The 19,568-nt window shown below is 36.7% G+C and overlaps 2 protein-coding genes and 1 non-coding gene across 3 annotated transcripts; 1 reads left to right on the top strand and 2 right to left on the bottom strand.

Moving 5' to 3' along the window:
- Positions 1 to 1,007: 1,007 nt before the first annotated feature.
- LOC143571318 (uncharacterized) lies at positions 1,008 to 11,679 on the bottom strand. Its single transcript, XM_077056777.1, has 2 exons — positions 11,307 to 11,679; positions 1,008 to 1,397 (listed from the first exon to the last, which is right to left on the bottom strand). Exons 1-2 carry the CDS (start codon positions 11,677 to 11,679, stop codon positions 1,114 to 1,116), a joined length of 657 nt encoding a protein of 218 aa, XP_076912892.1. The 3' UTR covers positions 1,008 to 1,113.
- A 99-nt stretch (positions 11,680 to 11,778) lies between these two features.
- On the top strand, positions 11,779 to 11,851 carry TRNAA-UGC (transfer RNA alanine (anticodon UGC)). Its single transcript has one exon. It is a non-coding gene; the product is annotated as a tRNA-Ala (tRNA).
- A 1,406-nt stretch (positions 11,852 to 13,257) lies between these two features.
- Positions 13,258 to 17,111, bottom strand: LOC143571317 (pollen receptor-like kinase 4). The gene is made up of 3 exons (XM_077056776.1): positions 16,453 to 17,111; positions 14,805 to 15,401; positions 13,258 to 13,996 (listed from the first exon to the last, which is right to left on the bottom strand). Exons 1-3 carry the CDS (start codon positions 17,105 to 17,107, stop codon positions 13,326 to 13,328), a joined length of 1,923 nt encoding a protein of 640 aa, XP_076912891.1. The 5' UTR covers positions 17,108 to 17,111; the 3' UTR covers positions 13,258 to 13,325.
- Positions 17,112 to 19,568: the final 2,457 nt, after the last annotated feature.

The raw sequence follows: 19,568 nt of genomic DNA, 5'->3' as shown, positions 1-19,568 counted from the left end.
AGGTCAGTCGGTACCCTGTTGGTTATGATTCAAAGATAAAAAGGTTTGAACAATATGACGTTTAATTATTTGATGTTCGATGATTTAATTTTTTTTTCGTTCCCCCCCACCCCCCTTAAAAAACGTTTTTCACTTTGTAAATGAATTGAATTTTTAGTGGAGTGCTATGCAAAACATTTCTTTGTATATGTTTATTTAATAACGAATGAACATGAAAACATGTCTTGTTTGTTCATTTGTGTCCGTAAACGTTTGCACATTTACGTTCATTAGTTATGGTTTGTTAGTTTTTTATATCCAAATAAAATTTTAGGTCTAGTACAATTAATCCATTTAGCTAGTTAGAAATATAAATTGGATGTGGCTCAATGGTAGAGCACTCATTTTACTAGTGAGAGGTGGGAGTTTCAAACCTCACTATCACCAATTTATATGGGAGATATGAGGGATAACCCTGGCTTGCCAGGGTTCGAGTCTTGATCTCACCCGGTTTTACCGGCTCATCGCTATCGTGCCATTTGGTGGGCGTGGGGGTCGGGTTTTATCCGGTGAACCCTCAATAGGTGGACCGCTAGGGGGCTCCGTCCGTCCGGACTAGTGGCCGGCTCGGGCTACCTTTAGCCAATGGGGGACGCGTACGAATTACCCGGCATTACTTAGTTGGTCGTTAAAAAAAAAGCTAGTTAGAAATAAAAACAAACACAAAATATTTCATCTATATATAAATGATTTATTACCCCTAACTTTTCAAAACTCAGCTTACAAAGTCAACAATGGTTCATCTTGAAATCTTTATAGAATAAGTACACTTGGATCTCTTTGAAAGCAACTAATAAACACACCTATGCAGTAAATTATAAATCCAAACTCTTGGCCTAAAGTTGGAAGCTTTAAAGAGTTAAATCCATTGCTCAATCCCTGTACAACCTAAATTTCTAAACATGAGTAATCATGAAGCACGAGATATCATAACTTACTTCCAAGTCCCAACACAAAAAAAAAAAAAAAAAAAAAAAAAAAAAATCTTTCTAAAAGTTATTGAACAAATTTGGAAAGCTGATCAAGCGCGACTACAAGATTGCTGAGACAGGCGATAAGCTTATCGCCATTAAGTCAAGTTAAATCCGCATTAGACTCACCATTAACCGAATCCTGTTTCACAATAGCTTCAATTAGCTCTGCATTTTCTCTAAGTTTCTCAGCCATTATCTGTTCTTGATTTTCTTCACTGATTTCAGGTCTCGAGATTGCACTTAGAATGTCGTTTTTTGGTTCTGAACTGCACTCCCCCACTTTGATTTCTTCAGTTTTAGCTTGTCTTTTTTTATTTTGAGTCTCTTCTATGCTGCGTTTTTGAGGTATCACCTTTGATCTTTGCTTCTTGGAACCTGATGTTACTTTAAGAAAAAAAAAAGTGTAAACGTTTACAAAACTAACTACATAAATCAAGTAACAAACAAAACAATTCATAAATCACAATATAGACTACCTTCAGAAATCTATATGTTAAACATTTAAAAGATTTAAAAAACCTTCATAACTCATAAAAAATGAGTCTAGTATCATAAATAAACGCAAAATTCTTCTGCTACCGTGTATTTCCAGAGACAAATGGATCCAAAAACTAACAAGATGATAGTCAAAACTCAAAAATCGCATATTTATCGTGTTTACTTCAGTACAGCTTAACCAAAATTATTTCTCTAACTTATTTCTAAAAAGAAAGAATAACTATTAACGTTAAAACTTTTAAAGAGACCCTTTTCTTTCCTTTTCTGATAGCCATCCGGAAAAACCCAAGGGCCCCACAAATACGTTGCTAACCTGTGGGGGGGCAGGTACGGGCAAGTGGCTAACCAGTGCGATTACTACTCTAAAATTAAATTAATTAAAACTATAAGATTCAGGATCACGAATTATGTCATTAAAGCCATATAATTACCAGATTTAGAAAGTAGTAACTACTCCTATCTAGTTCACCTCTTCATCTTTTATAACCAAAACATGTTCTTCTGTACATTCAAACTTTCGGTTTCCGTATTATATTAGAAAATCACGCTAAACACTGTAACTTCGTTAAAGAAACTGAAAACTACAGAACACTAAAAAAAAGGTAAACACACTTGTAACAAAACATTCATACATAACCCCACTAATATTAACGCTTGATCGAAAACTTAAAAGTGTGAACACAATAAGCAACAAGCGCCATTCTTACTAGTAAAATCCCTGAAACTGCAGCAAAATCATTTCAAATTTTCAAAAACAACGAGCTCAAATTCCATTCATAGAAAACCCTAACAACTTACTTAACTAAAAAACTACTAGTAAAGCTTGATCGTATAGTCAAAAGTGCAATGCTAATCTGGCATTGAATCATTTCTAAAAATTTTGAACCAATGAAGAAAGCCCTAAAAACATACACACAAAATTATCATCTCAAACCTAAGCTTTTATCGGGAAATGAACGGTTCACGAATAGCTAACCGAACGAAACTTCTTGTCAGTATTCGTCCATTAAGGAAATGAACTTGTTCGTGAACCGTTCACGAACACAAACAAATGATCATACAAACAAACATATACGTAAACGAAGTAACGAACACAATTGAACGTGTTGGAATACCATATGCCCGAGACACATAATTATGTTAATGTGGCTAGCCGTGTTTGATCCAAGACGGGTCATACCCAATAACGAGTTAGACACACACCAATTATGTATTTGTTAAGATAAGATCTATAGGACAAATACAGAACACGACTCATTCAGAAAATCGGGTTTCTGAATATTTACTTGAAAGTGTTAAATAAATTCATTGGTTAATTTATTTATTCAAATAATTATTATTGGAATGATTATTTAATTATATGTTCTTTTATAAAATGGTTTATAAAAGATGGGGTGTTTATATATTTTATAATGTATAAAATAAATAAAAAATAAAAAATAAAAAAAAAAAAAAAATATATATATATATATATATTGGGGCCGGTTTTAGGGTGGGCCCCACACCCCATGTCTTGGTCAAATCTTGAGTATGGGTTACTTAAACCAAAATACCTAACATCATGGGATTTTGAATGATGATAAGAAATGATGCTCAAGATACATTTTTGATATATATATATTTCAAGTAATCATAATCAAGACTTTCAAGTAACATCAACTATAACAACAACTCTTTCTTTCTTTCTTTTGGGGTTCGGCCGAAATCAAGAAGAAAGGTTGAGTCTCGGTTTTTCGTGTTCCAGCTCCCTAACATAGCTCGGTGTGTGTTGGAGGCTCGGGGTATATTCTGTTTGAGGATTTTCCCTTTGAAAGTCTAGCATCGACATCATCATCTTCTTCAACATTAACTACACTCTTAAAAGGTTAAGAATGTAAGTGTTTATGGCTTTGATAGTTTAGTTTTTCCGTATTACTTGATCCTTGCCTCGGGTTTCTAACATATAGATTATTGGTAATCTTATATCATGAATAAACTAGGTTATTCATGAACATATATTATATAGTTTTGTAATATATACATATATAAACACATGTGTACATAAGTTTAGTTTGTTAATATCTCGCTTCCGCCTTAATTGTGACTAGTTAAATGGTTAACTAAATTTATAAATTCCATAGAAACCCAACAAATGGCATCAAGAGCCGGGATACGGGAAACTAAGCTTCGGGTTCTCGGTTTTATATTTTTTTCCCCTTGAAAGATTTTATACAAAAATTAACATGCATGATTTTTTTTGTATTTAATCTTGTTATTGTTTTTGGCTTTGTTCAAAAAAAAAAAAAAAAAAAAAATTAAAACCGAGTAAATGGGCCGAAGCCCAATTCGGGTGAATTTGGGCCGAAGCCCACTTTAATATGGTTATTGGGCTAACCGGAAATTAAAGGGAAAAGCTATATGGGCCGAAGCCCATTTTTGGTTAAATGGGCCGAGCCCATGAGTTTTTTAATTGGGCCGAAGCCCATGTGTTTTGCACATGTGGGCCGAAGCCCATAATCTAGTTATTGGGTCAAGCCCAAATGGGTTGGGCTAGGCCCGATAAAGTCAAGGGGTTTTGGAACGGGTTCCTAAAACATAACGGGTTATGTTTGTTAAAACTAGACCGAGCCGTAGACCAAAGTGGATGTTTGTTTGTGGTTGATGTTGTGATTGTTGTTAATTATTCAAAGTTTCGGTTTGTAATAATTAATTAGGGGCTATTTTGTAATTATTTATTCATATGGGTATGTAATAAATAGGTTATTTGTAATATCTTTATTTTATAGAAAAAATGTATTAGGACATTTGATTTTGTAAAATTAAAGAAGATTGCAAAATTGGAAATTTGGGCCTAATTGGGCCGGGTATGGTGATAATGGGTCTCACAAGCCCATTAAAGGGATTCAAGCCCAAAAGGACCTAAGCCCACCAATTAAGCCCAAATGGAAGCTTATGGAAGCTAAGGCCCAAGTTCAAGCCCAATGGATCACAACGGGGTTGAAGAAGATGCTCGAAGCATTTGGATGCGGGATCGAGTGGGAGCTACAACATCCATGTGTCATGTGTCCCTTAGGATCGGACCTAAGACACACACTTGTTTCGGCTAACAAGTGTGGTCTAACTTAGTGGCTCGTGTCTAGTATAATTGTGTATGCTTGTTAATTAATTGATTGTTTGATTGTGTGGTTGTTAGATATTAGGATATCAACTTCGTCACATAGAATTAATTAACAAAGCATAAAACGGGTTCTAATAATTATCGGTAATTACGTGACACATAGTTTAATAAAATGGATTTATTAACTAGCCGTCTCACGCCCATAATAAAATGGCTTTATTATAAATTAGAATTTTGAAAATGGTTTCAAAATATCATGTTACTAAATGCATGTTAGAACATGATTTAAAGTTTTACAACTAGAATTATTAAAACTAAAAATCCCTTTTAAAATTAAGGATAATAAGTTAAACACCATCCTTTTGTATAACGCTTAACATATTAGTAAGCTCTTAGTGGGAAAAAGGTCACCTAACCGCGTAAGAGTAAATTAATATGTTAAGGTAATATTGGCATATAAATGGGAAAAAGGTCACCTAACCGTTTGTATGTTAATATTACAAGTTGATACAAGTAGGACGACTTAAATTAGAACCATGTGAAGAGGGTCACCCAAACATGGGGTCTAATAGGTGTTGATGGGATAAACATGCCGACACGAAATATGATTTCGAACCGGTCCCATAAACTCTAGAAGTTGCAAAAGGGTTTGCAATTGTTATGAATAACTACCTTGATAAATCGACAATGGGAAAAAGGTCACCTAACCGGAGTCGGGTTTATCGTTGGATTCTAGATTTTAATTATTAATTATATTTGGTATATATATAAAAGGGTATTAATAATTAAAAAGGTAAAACACTAAAATGAACTTAATTAAAATTCTGCAGATGGCCGCACACGTCGACGACAACATAATCCCTAACGTCCAAAATGTCTCTCTCCGATCTATTCTCGCTAAAGACCGCCTTAACCACAATAACTTTTCGGATTGGTTCCGAAATTTAAGGATTGTTCTAAAACAAGAAAAATTATATCATGTTTTGGAAACACCTATCCCCGAAGAACCGGAAGAGGGTAGTGAGGTCGAATATATGAATTGGGTCAAACTTACGGAAGATTCCATTCAAGTGTCATGCCTCATGTTGGCGACTATGGTTCCCGAAATCCAAAAGGATTTCGAAAACCATAATGCATACGACATGATTACTCAACTTAAGGAAATGTTCCTTAAGCAATCAAGAGTTGAAAGGTTCGAAACAGTTCGAGCCTTGCATGCATGTAGAATGGATGATAATCAACCAGTTTCAACTTATGTACTTAAGATGAAAAGTTACATTGATCGCCTCGCCAAACTCAATTGTCCCATCTCAAAAGAGTTAGCAACGGATTTGATCCTTAACTCTTTGTCGAAAAGGTTCGACACTTTCGTGTTAAATTATAACATGAACGGCTGGGACAAAACCATTGGAGAACTTCACTCAATGCTTAAGACAGCCGAGGCGAGCATGGGTAAAAGGGTTTTACCCATGTTTGCGATCAATGAAGGCAGATCCAAGAATCGATCTCAACCCAATCCTAAGGCTAAGGTAGCAAAAAGAAAGGGTCCACCTCTGCATCTTAAGGGTAAGGGCAAATCACCGGTTATGGCAAAGAAACAAAAGGTTATGGAACCGAAGGGTCATAAGGATGATCCTTGTTTTGGTTGTGGGGAGACCGGACACTGGAAACGCAATTGTCCGGTCTACCTAAAAGAGCTAAAAGACAAGAGGAATGTGGCGCATACCTCGGGTAATGTCTTTATGATTAATGTTGAGCTAAATCTTATTTCTTCTAACACATGGGTATTGGATACCGGATGTGGAACTCATATTTGCAATTGGTTGCAGGGGTTCAAAAGGAATGAAGACTTAAAGAAGGGCGAAGTGAATCTTTTCATGGGCAACGGTGCAAGGGTGCACGTGGTCGCTAGAGGAGACTTCACTTTATCGCTTCCAAGTGGTTTGGAAGTTGTTTTGAAAAATGTTTTGTATGCTCCTAGTTTGACTAGGAACATTATTTCTGTGCACCTTCTTAGACAATGTAACTTTGACTTTAAATTTGTAAGATCAGAAATGCATGTCTCATCTAATGGTATCTTTTATTTTAAAGCTGTACCAAACAACGGTATTTATGAATTGGTTCATGATAATACCTCAAATAGCTCATTATATCAAACTTCTACTAAAAGACTCAAAAAGGATTTGAGTGATTCCTACATTTGGCATTGTCGCCTTGGACACATAAACAAGAATCGTATAAATACTCTCCAAAAGAAAGGTCTTTTGAAAACAAACGAGTTAGGTTCGTTTGATGAGTGTGAATCTTGTATTCAAGGCAAGATGACCAAAGAGCCTTTCAAAGGTACAAATGAAAGGGCTAAGGATTTGTTAGGTATCATACATACGGATGTATGCGGACCTTTCAAGCCAGCTAGTAGGAATAGTGAAAGGTACTTCATTACCTTTACCGACGATTTTAGTCGATATGGGTATGTGTATCTAATGAAACACAAACATGAAGCCTTTGAAATATTCAAGGAATTTCAAAATGAAGTACAAAATCAGCTCGACCGAACAATCAAGGTACTCCGCTCCGATAGAGGAGGCGAGTACCTAAGTGATGCTTTTCAAAGTCATCTTAGAGATTGTGGAATTATTTCACAGCTCACTCCTCCTGGAACTCCTCAACATAACGGAGTATCCGAGAGGAGGAATCGAACACTGTTGGACATGGTTCGATCAATGATGGCACGAAGCTCACTACCGCCGTCATTTTGGGGATATGCGCTACTTACAGCGGCTCGTATTTTGAATATGGCCCCGACCAAAAAGGTGGATCGAATACCCTATGAAGTGTGGCATGGAAAGGTTCCATCTTTTTCATATTTAAGGGTATGGGGATGCATAGTTTATGTTAAACGTGACACCCCAAATAAGCTTGAGGCTCGATCCATCAGGTGTATCTTCATAGGATACCCAAAGGATGATATAGGATATATATTCTATGATCCTAGTGAACAAAAAGTGTTTGTTTCACGCAAAGGATACTTCTTAGAAACTAGGTTCCTTATGGAAGGACCTAGTGAAAAGAAAATGGAACTTGAAGAGGTTCAAGAATCACTTGATGATACACAGTTGGTCGATACTAGCTTTCAACACGAGGATGTTGAAGATGATCAAATGGTTGATCATACACACGTTGTTCGCAGATCTAATAGGATTAGTCGACCTCCCAAGAAATATGGATTTCTTGTGGATGATTGTTACTTGGTCGATTCGGATGAACCGATCTCCTACAAAGATGCTATGTCACAACCTGATTGTGACAAGTGGCTTGAAGCCATGAGCGCCGAGATGCAATCCATGCACGATAACCAAGTTTGGGAATTGGTTGATCGTCCACTTAACTCCAAACTGGTTGGATGTAAGTGGGTCTTCAAAAGGAAAACCGATATGCATGGAAATTTAGATACTTACAAAGCACGACTTGTAGCAAAAGGTTTCACGCAAACTCAAGGGATTGATTATGATGAAACCTTCTCGCCGGTCGCGATGCTTAAGTCGATCAGGATATTATTTGCCATTGCAGCTCATTTTGATTATGAGATATGGCAAATGGATGTCAAGACCGCTTTTCTAAATGGATATCTTGAGGAAGATGTCCATATGGTTCAGCCTGAAGGTTTTGTCGATCCATCTAATCCTGATAAAGTTTGTAAGTTAAAGAAATCAATCTACGGGTTGAAACAAGCATCACGGATGTGGAATCATCGTTTTAATGAAGAAATCAAAGCGTTTGGTTTCGTCCAAAACGGTGATGAGGCGTGTGTGTATAAATGGGCTAGTGGGAGTATAATCATTTTCCTTATTTTGTATGTCGATGATATACTTTTATTTGGAAATGATATACCAAGTATGGAAAACGTTAAAGCGTGGTTAAGTAGTCGTTTCTCAATTAAGGATCTTGGAGAAGCGACATATATCTTGGGAATAAAGGTCTATAGGGATAGACAAAGAAAATTGATCGGACTCAATCAAAGTGCGTACATTGATAAAATCCTGAAAAGGTTCAGGATGGAAAACTCTAAGAAAGGTTTGGTACCTATTCCAAGAGGAACCGTGTTAAGCTCATCCCAAAGTCCTAGCTCTAAGGAAGAGCAAGATAGGATGAAGCATGTTCCTTATGCTTCGGCAATAGGATCTATTATGTATGCAATGATGTGCACCAGACCGGACGTCTCATATGCTTTAAGCATTACGAGTAGATACCAACACAACCCAGGTGACAGTCATTGGATGGCTGTCAAGAATATATTAAAATACCTTAGAAGGACTAAGGATATGTTTTTAATATATGGGTCTGGTGAGGAGGAACTCGTCATAAAGGGTTACGTGGATGCGAGTTTCCAAACTGACCGAGATGATTCTCGGTCACAGTCGGGATATGTCTTCATCTTAAATGGAGGCGCTGTCTCTTGGAAGAGTTCGAAGCAGGATGTTGTCGCGTTATCCACTACAGAATCTGAGTACATCGCCGCTTCAATGGCAGCCCAAGAGGCTGCATGGATGAAAAAGTTCATCATGGATCTAGGGATTATCTCTACCATTCAGGAGCCCCTAGAGATATTCTGTGACAATGAGGGTGCTATTGCACAGATCAAGGAGCCTCGTGCTCATCAGAAAACGAGGCACATTGAGCGCAGATTCAACTACATAAGGGATGAAGTTGAAAAGAGAAAGATATGTATTCATAAAGTTCATACCGATCAAAATATTGCGGACCCACTCACGAAGCTCCTCGATAGGCCAAAGCATGAGGGTCATGTTTGTGCATTAGGACTTCGGTATTCTAGTGAGTGGATTTAATCTGTGTTTAGTGTTTGTATAAGAACGAATGTAATGGGTATCTCATGTGATTAATTATGTTTTAATTATTAAATGAGTTATGTTCTATATTTGCATGTTTAATCCATGAATGACTTATGTTGTTCTAAACGTCCGTAGTCGATCATGCTTGTGGGAACAAGTATGAAGGTAAGACTATTATGAACCCGGATTGGTTGATATTCATGTGATGAATATAAGGCATAGGTTTGCCACCAAGGTTCATAGATATTTGTGGGATACAAATGTTGGACATGATCCGCTCTCAAGGATCACTGCATGGAGTTAGTGCAACTGATCATAAGTAATCCTTGAGTAAAGGCGAGTATCATTGTGTCCTTTGACCTGAGATGCATATTAGATCTGGTTTTTCATCAAGTCTGATAACTTGACTCTCTTCTTTGTTTTTCGGTAACACGATGACGTTTAAGAAAGAGCTCAGATATCATATGAGATGTCAACAAGGATGTATGCAGTCAAGATGGGATTTGTTTCTCTTATGTGTTGAGAGTTTAGATGTCTAAGGCCTGTTAAGTTAAATCATTGAGAGAATGATTACTCTGTGTCTCTTCGATTTGACAGGACATCTAGTAACAAAAGGATGTAGTGATAAGACTTACCTATATCATATCAAGTATGGACTTGAAGGGGATGATGTTATTGAATGGCACTTAGTCAAACACACTAGAGATGGTGACCTGTTGTTAGGCGGTATTCACCATTAACATTAACTTCTTATGAGTCACGTGCAAGTGGGAGATTGTTGGAATACCATATGCCCGAGACACATAATTATGTTAATGTGGCTAGCCGTGTTTGATCCAAGACGGGTCATACCCAATAACGAGTTAGACACACACCAATTATGTATTTGTTAAGATAAGATCTATAGGACAAATACAGAACACGACTCATTCAGAAAATCGGGTTTCTGAATATTTACTTGAAAGTGTTAAATAAATTCATTGGTTAATTTATTTATTCAAATAATTATTATTGGAATGATTATTTAATTATATGTTCTTTTATAAAATGGTTTATAAAAGATGGGGTGTTTATATATTTTATAATGTATAAAATAAATAAAAAAAAAAAAAAAAAAAAATATATATATATATATATATATTGGGGCCGGTTTTAGGGTGGGCCCCACACCCCATGTCTTGGTCAAATCTTGAGTATGGGTTACTTAAACCAAAATACCTAACATCATGGGATTTTGAATGATGATAAGAAATGATGCTCAAGATACATTTTTGATATATATATATTTCAAGTAATCATAATCAAGACTTTCAAGTAACATCAACTATAACAACAACTCTTTCTTTCTTTCTTTTGGGGTTCGGCCGAAATCAAGAAGAAAGGTTGAGTCTCGGTTTTTCGTGTTCCAGCTCCCTAACATAGCTCGGTGTGTGTTGGAGGCTCGGGGTATATTCTGTTTGAGGATTTTCCCTTTGAAAGTCTAGCATCGACATCATCATCTTCTTCAACATTAACTACACTCTTAAAAGGTTAAGAATGTAAGTGTTTATGGCTTTGATAGTTTAGTTTTTCCGTATTACTTGATCCTTGCCTCGGGTTTCTAACATATAGATTATTGGTAATCTTATATCATGAATAAACTAGGTTATTCATGAACATATATTATATAGTTTTGTAATATATACATATATAAACACATGTGTACATAAGTTTAGTTTGTTAATATCTCGCTTCCGCCTTAATTGTGACTAGTTAAATGGTTAACTAAATTTATAAATTCATAGAAACCCAACAGAACGAACATAAACAAACTCCCCGCCCTAAATTAAACAACACAAATTACCATACCAGATTGAAACATGGAAGCAAGAACCGGTTCCGGGTCCGCCCCAACAGCAGGATCCGCTTCATAATCCCAAACATACCGTTCAATGACAGAAAAGACCTCGGAATTAAAAGTGGCCTTCTTGGAAGTGGACTGTTTGATCTTCTTGTAATCGGAGAGCAAGGAGTCCCACTTGCAACGGCACTGGTTGAGGTTGCGGTTGACGCCCAAGGCGTTGCAATTCTCCACGATGATTTTCCATTTCTGGAAGGAGGCCAGTGAGCCGCCGCAGTCGGATTCCACGGCGGATACCTCGTTGACGAGGATTAAGGATTCTTCGACGGTCCAGTCGGGTGCGACCTTGGACCGAGTGCGGAGGGTGCTGTTGTCATCCATGGTGGGTGTGATGGGGTTGGTTCAGTGATGATACTGTGTATATAGTGAGTTGAGATATTTAAGTTACCTTATAGGGATGAAAGTTGTGAAGATGCAAATGGGGATGTAGCTCAAATGGTAGAGCGCTCGCTTTGCATGCGAGAGGCACGGGGTTCGATCCCCCGCATCTCCAAATGTCTTTTTTATTTTTATCATAAAATATGGATCACACATTAATTGTTATCGGCAAATGATATTTCTATCGTTAAGTTTGATTCAAAACATGTTTGTCATGTGTTGTACTTGTGGTTTGTTTGTAAAATAAAATCAATTATGCTAATGGTGTTCCGTAACTTTTCACCTTATGTAGAGTTAGGACACTTTTCGTTTTATTAATTTAGCGATTATATAATATTCAGTAAAGTTTCATACCTCTAAAGATTGTATTATCGTTATATATTATAGTTCTCATACTTTCAATAACGATGTATTATTATTATTATTATTATTATTATTATTATTATTATTATTATTATAACAATTTAGAAGTTTGGTGCCACAAAGTTGGGATGAGCAAAATCGGTACCGATTGGTACCGGTACCGATTTGGTACCGTCGGTACCGAATCGGTACCAAAGTTTTAAGTTTCGGGATCTGTACGGTACCGGTATTTCCCGATTTTTTACCTCCGCTACCGGTATAATCCCGGTACCGGTACCAAGAATTAGGGATTTTCGGGATCGGGACCGGTCGGTACCGATCCGGTACCATGCCCATCCCTACCACAAAGCCCCCATTGGGCCACTTTACGGCACCGTATTTGTGGTATTTTGATTTTTGTTTTTTTTGGTTTGTTTTAGTTTCGGCCTGCAATTAACGTGATGAAAACTGACCAAATGTCAACTTTGTTTGTGTTCCCTTTTTATTATTTTGTGTTGGTTACGGTACCATAACGAACATGACGGAAACCGACGAATTCGTGTAGATTCACTGTGTTTTGTTTTAGTTCCAGTATCATAATGAACATGACGAAAACATACCGAATTCGCGTAGTCTCACTGCTTCAACGTTCGGGATCATAACGGTCGGGTTTTACCAATGATCGAGTTTTACCGACCAACATCACGCCATTAGTCCACCCCAATTTATATAATTTTTTTGTTTTATTTTTTATCTTAGTTCCGCTACAATAACACATGTACGTAACCGAAACCTATCAAATTCGCGTCGACTTACCGCATTTGTGCTTGGGTTATCGTCGCTGGGTTTTACCGATCCGTCGGACACAACGTGCCTGGAAAAACACTTGTTATACATAATCAACAAAAGAAACATTCTTAAGAGAGATTATGATAATTTAACTTTAGTTGTTGAAATCATTGTAGTATATTACGTATTATAATAGAATCTGTATTATTTAAATTCGGCTATTATGATTTATACTTACTTTTACATAAAAATCTAGACACACGAATAAAAGTTGATACAGGATATTAAATTCCTCAAGGAACTCAAGTTCCTCCTAAAATTAAGTTCAATTATTTTGAGTAAACTTTTAAAACAAAACATTATCATCTCCACATTATTATCAACAAAACAAAATATACAACTGAATAAAGTAATAAATCGGTTATCTAGACATTAGACAAAAACAATACCACATCAACTTAACTAGTAACCGAGAAAGAGAAATTATCATCCTCCATAGCTCTTGAAGAGTATGCATCACCTTCACTAGCATAAGATGAAAACTCCTCATCATCATCCCGTTCCTTCAACCCTTCAATCTTTTCAACCGCGTCTCGTACATCACATCGCCTCGCGACATCCCATTCGCAACAACTCATCCCGATCTTCAACAGTTTCAACATCTCCCCCTCGCGGTTCTTTGTCCCTTTCATTTCCTTATCAAACACCTCACCGGTCCACTCTTCTCTCACAACCGAGTTCACCCATGTCCCCAAGTCCAGTTTCCCACCCTTACCTTGTTCTAGATAGTTAGCCGGGAACTTCCCGGTTAACATCTCTAGTATTAATATCCCAAGGCACCAAACATCGGTCTTTTTAGTTGTGTGCCCATGTTGTGTGAACTCGGGTGACTTGTAGGCCACCATTAGGTGTTGTGCATGGTCCTTGTTGATAACCGGGACTAGAGCGTAGTCAGATACAAGGGGGTTTAAATCTTCATCAAGAAGCACGTTTGATGACTTTAAGTGACCGTGAGGTAAGGATAGACGAGGAAGCTCTTGGTAAAGATAATCAAGCCCGCGTGCTACGCCCTTGATTATCCTTAACCGTGTTGGCCAATCCAATCCTGGCTCGTCGGGTCTTTGTTTTACTATATGCAAAGCAAGATAATTTAAAGAGGGTTTGAATTTATTACATGACACACGTATCTAACACGAAAATGAAAAAGACTTGTGGGTTTCAGTTTAGGCTAAACAAGTTTGCTGGGTCTGTTTCCAGCCTCGAACTTGTTTAGCTAAATAGGTCGGGTTGATCCATTTAACTTGTTTGTGTTTCTTTATTATTTTTTAATATGTGTTTTTATGTCACAACTAAGTGGATTGGTATTTTAAATCAAACATAGAAAGAAGCTGGTATATATCAACTTTAATAATTTAAAGGCAACCATTTTATACACATTTGTTATTTTCTTATGTTAGTGAGTTTATATTTAGAGTCTCAAGATGAAAAAAAAAATAGGGTAAAAGGGTTATGTTCAAGCCAACACCCATCAATATTCATGTCGTGTTTGGATTCATATGTTTGACACCATTTTCAAATATATGTCAATTCAACCCACCAATCCATGAACACGCCCCATTAAAACCCTACAATTAATTGGTGGAGCTACATTAACATATGGTGTTTAGTTGAATCCATTAATATATTTAAAAAAAATAGTTTATTTCATTTTTCTGAACCAGTTGATATTTTGTGTCATTTAAAGTCTCAATGGTTGAGTGTTATGTGCCTTGATGTAAAACTACTATCGAGCCAGGGGTCTCACTGGAAGCAGCCTCTCTATTCCTACGAGGTAGAGGTAAGGCTGTCTACATTTTACCTTTCTCAGACCCTACCATAGTTTTGTTATTTGTGAGATTTACTGAGTAAAAACAGCTTCTTAATATGAAACAACTTACCATGAAGATGGCTAGCCAAGCTACCATTTGCAGCAAAATCAGTGACCAACAGTTTCTCCTCTTTCTTGTAGTAAAAAGCCACAAGAGGTAGTAAATTAGGGTGTGACAAGCTTCCAAGCATTCTCATATGTGCATAAAAGTCTTCTTTTCCCACATTTCCCATCTCCTTGAACCTCTTGACCACCATCGGCGCACGACCTGCAAGCATCGCCTTATATGATGACCCAAAACTCCCGCTTCCCAACACATCAGCCGAGGCTCGTAGAAGCTCTTCCAGCTCGAATTGTTCCCTATCGGTTCTTACAAAGTGTAGTTTCCCACAATTGTCAGATCTTTTGTAAGTTTGATCTTGTACTTTGGTGTGCATCTGAACCACCTTATTGTTTGCATTATTCTTGTAAGTGTTGTTTATGTTGGTCTTTGTTACTTGACGGTTTTTGTAATCGATTTTTCGCCTCCTTCGGGATCGAATGATGAATAATGTCATGATAATGGCAACTAAGACTGCCAAAATTGACGCACCAGCAATGATGAAAATCATTTTTTTGTTTAGTTTCTTCTTGCAGGACTTTAGAGGTTTACCACATAAGTTGTTTCCTGCATGGCCCAAATGACAATTTCCCTTGTTAAATTATACATTATTACCACTTATTAAATATATATATAAAAAAAACACTTTGAACAAGATTGAGCTCATTTAAAAATATTTAGTTATTTATTAAATACTTAAAAAATAGGCTCGTTCGTATCTTAGTATCTTAGACTCCGGAAAATAGGCTTCTTTGGAGCCGAACTGGTTAGGCACCAAATCTGCCTAGACACCGAGAAATATGCACCTTCAATTCCTAGCAAAACCAGGTCAAGACACCTTTTCGGCCTAAAGAAGTTTAACAAGGCACCGTTTCAGCATAAAGAATCTGGCGCATTTTTAGTCAAACTAACCTGATTAGGCACCGACCGAGCTTAGTAGGTGTGGGTTGTGGCTTGATTGGAGCTTGAATCGGCTAAGGAGGTGCCGAGTTAGAGGATTATGGCTCAATCCTAGCCTAAGCATAAATGGCAATGTCTTAGCCTAAGCCTTCTATTTGGTCTCCTATGTAGCCTACTTGTGACATGTGTCAGTTTACGAGTGATGCGAACTAATTAGTTTTTGAAAATAAGGTTAGCAGAAATGGTGCCAACCGGAACCTAAAAGAGTATGGTCACCTTCTATTGGTTTTGCCCTACCTTTAATATTGTTCTAGTTTTCTTGTATATAGAGCAATATATAACAACAAAAACTAGTTCATGTTTTAACAAAAGGTAGTTTCAAATAAATCAGAATAATAATCTTTATATCTATACATATATATACCTAATAAAAAAATTGGTTGAATCATGTGTTTTTTTTCCTTCTCCATTCACCCTTCGTATTTATAGTTATAAAGTAAATTATGTGGATTATTTTACTTCAAATTTATTAATTTATTACTTAAATTTTTACGTAATTTCAATCGTATGATTTGTATCTTATTTAAAAAAAATGATTTATAATTTATAAATGTTTATCAATAAATATTTTATAATTCAACCCGTATAATACGCAGGTTACTAACCTGACGAGATAATATAAATAATATGCAACATGCATGCATGTTTAGAAATGTACCTTCAAATGAGCTTGGGTCCTGGTTTCTAAGCCCCTTAGGTATTGACCCATCAAGTTTATTATTTGCAAAGTTCACTTTCAAATCCTTCTGCTCAAAATCCGGTATCTCTCCATCAAACTGATTGTCTTGAAGCTGCAAATCCACAAGAATCGGTAACCGAGCAAGTGATATCGGAATCTTACCAACGAAATTATTATTAGCCACTTCAACTTTCCTTAGTGAACTCATCCCATTAAACGCGTCACCACCTATCTCCCCAGAAAACTTGTTATTCGATAGGAAAATCGCACGCAACGACCCGATTTTCTGAAAGTTAGGCATCGAACCCTCGAAACTATTATTCATAAAACTCAACGATCGGATACTAGTCACCTCAGCCAATGTGTCCATGTCTATATTCCCACTTAAACCCATGTTCTCGAGGCGTAACCCGAACACACTCCCGTCTGAGTTACATATCATTCCGTTCCATTTCGGTGATCCACCCGCACATGGTGCAACGTTAGGGTCCCAATCGCTTAGAGCCGCGATGTTTGTGAGCGAGTCTTTGAACTTTATTAGCCTTTGGGGGTCTTGTTGGTCAGATGAGACACGTGAACATGTTAGTAATATTATTAGGAGTGGAAACCAATATGGTGGTCGGAAACAAGACATGTTGGTAGGGGTTGTGAAGATGGTAGGATCAAAAGAGGATGTTTTTAAGATAGTTTTGGTGGGCGATATAATCAACTTAGATTCTGATGTCGAGAAAACAAATGGGGACGAATGGTAAAAGTTGAATTAATTAGTGAACGTTTTAAGGAGAGACAAAGACCATTATATAATGTGGTGAAATTACCAATGGTTGGATGATTGTGACAAATTAATTGAACCTATCTTCTTAAGGCCGGCTAAGATATATATTTGCCATATGTTTCAATTCTTTGATCTATGCCTTATACTCTTATATACTAGCAACGTTTTACGGACTGTTAAAATCGTTTTAAATAGACTTGAACCGGTTACACAGGCGGTTTTTCTATTTAAGGTGTTTTGAGAACGGTATAATCATTATATATAATCTATTTTTCTTTAATAACTTTTACTTGCTATGTTCTAAAAAAATCAAAATGCACGGTTTTGTTTAATTTTCCACCGACATTATTATGTAATTAACCTTTTTTAATACAACTTGTGTTTAGTATAATTTTATCGGGATGTCGCATTTTTTAAAACAAAACTGTGTTTTCAGATTTGTTAGAAAATTAATGAAACACAAGTTATTATTGAAGATAAATCAAAATAAAAATTAAATGAAATGCGGAGCAAGCAAAATAAAAACAAAATTTAACTTAGATCGAGTTTGCTTCCCTAGTTTACTTGGTAAGTTCGCTGCTCACTCAAACTTGTTTTTAATACAAGTTATCATGGAATGTCGACAAACCTTTTTTAAGCAAAACTTTGTATTCGGGGTATTTTAGAAAAATAACGAAAAAAGAGTGATTGTAACCCAACTTATAAGTTAAATGATGAAAAATAGAAACCAAAGTTAACTGGTTTGAGTTCGCTTTCTTGTTCCCGTACCCACTCCATCAAACTCCCTAGTTTTACATCTAGCTAGTTTCGTAAATCACCTAGAGGTGCTTGCTTGTTTTCGAAACCACCTAGCAATACAAAAGAACTCATTAGTTGATTGGTTCGTGTTCACAGTCCATCATTTCACGATATACATATTTTTGGTGTTCAAAATATATTGGTATTCTTGTTTGAATAATTGAATTTGTCAATTGATGTTTGTGTTGGTTGGCCTCATCGCCCAATTTTAGTTTCTAGTGTATTTGTAACTTAAAAAACAAGAAAGTTGATTTTGGCAGGTAATCAATGTCTTGTTGTCCTACTCCTGGTGCATGTTGTGTCACTTGTGTGTGTTTTTGTTTGATACAATGTTTAAATTGTTGCTAGTTAATTATTAATCAGCGATATTCTATGGAATATTTGTCTCCAACAAATAACCGACTTGGACCCAAACACTTTCCAGAAACATATCGGCCTCGCGTTCTTCAACAAGATTGTTATGAAAAACTTGTAAAGTTTGGCGTTGGGCAAAAGCACACTTTAACATATGACAAGTTGAGTTCCAACGGGCTGGAACGTCCCAATTCGGCCCCAAATACTTTCTTTCAACCGACTTGCAATAGTTCTTATATTCAAGATGTCTTCTTTTACCACTTTTGAAGACATCTTGTAACATAAGTCTAAAGTATTTTAAATCATCACAAATGTTTTCATTGTCAATACCTATTTGAACAACCAAGTTGATGATATGTGCAACACATCGGACATGAAAAAAATCCCCGAAACAAGGTGGTGAATATTTAATGATAAATTTTTCAGCCACCTTAGTATTGTTTGAAGCGTTGTCAAACAAAATCGAAAATATTTTATTTCTCAAGTTGTAAGTTGTTATAACTTCATCAAGTAATTCAAACAATTTTTCGGCGGTATGTGGGAACGGGAAGTTTTCAAAAGCGATTGTGCGTTTCATCAATTGCCATGTCACCGGATCAACCCAATGAGCGGTGACACATATGTATGATTCGGGCAACCCGTGTGGTGCCGACCAAACATCGGTAGTTAAACTAACCATGGCTTCTAAAGAATGAAAAGACTCGATTAACTCTTTTTTAGCACACTCCCACAACCTGATACAATGACGTCTTAAGGTAGTACGACTTACATGTGTGTATCTCGGTTGTAGAGTTTCACGAATCAACGACGTCAACTCCGGGTCATCAAAGTGGTTAAACGGCAAACCTCGTTGAATAACGAACTTTGCCATTCTATCTTGAACTTGAGTCGTGTTGTAACGAAATAGTGTACCATCTTTACCCAAGTCAATTTGATCGGTCGCGCTAATCCCTTTCAACGCCTTGCAATATGGCTTCCACAACCTGATACAATGACGTCTTAAGGTAGTACGACTTACATGTGTGTATCTCGGTTGTAGAGTTTCACGAATCAACGACGTCAACTCCGGGTCATCAAAGTGGTTAAACGGCAAACCTCGTTGAATAACGAACTTTGCCATTCTATCTTGAACTTGAGTCGTGTTGTAACGAAATAGTGTACCATCTTT

The sequence above is a fragment of the Bidens hawaiensis genome, unplaced genomic scaffold, assembly GCF_021521415.1.
Source record: "Bidens hawaiensis isolate Kalapana, Puna unplaced genomic scaffold, B.hawaiensis_p1.1 tig00025353_1, whole genome shotgun sequence".
Taxonomy (NCBI): Eukaryota; Viridiplantae; Streptophyta; class Magnoliopsida; order Asterales; family Asteraceae; genus Bidens; species Bidens hawaiensis.
This window is presented reverse-complemented; position numbering and strand designations above follow the sequence as displayed.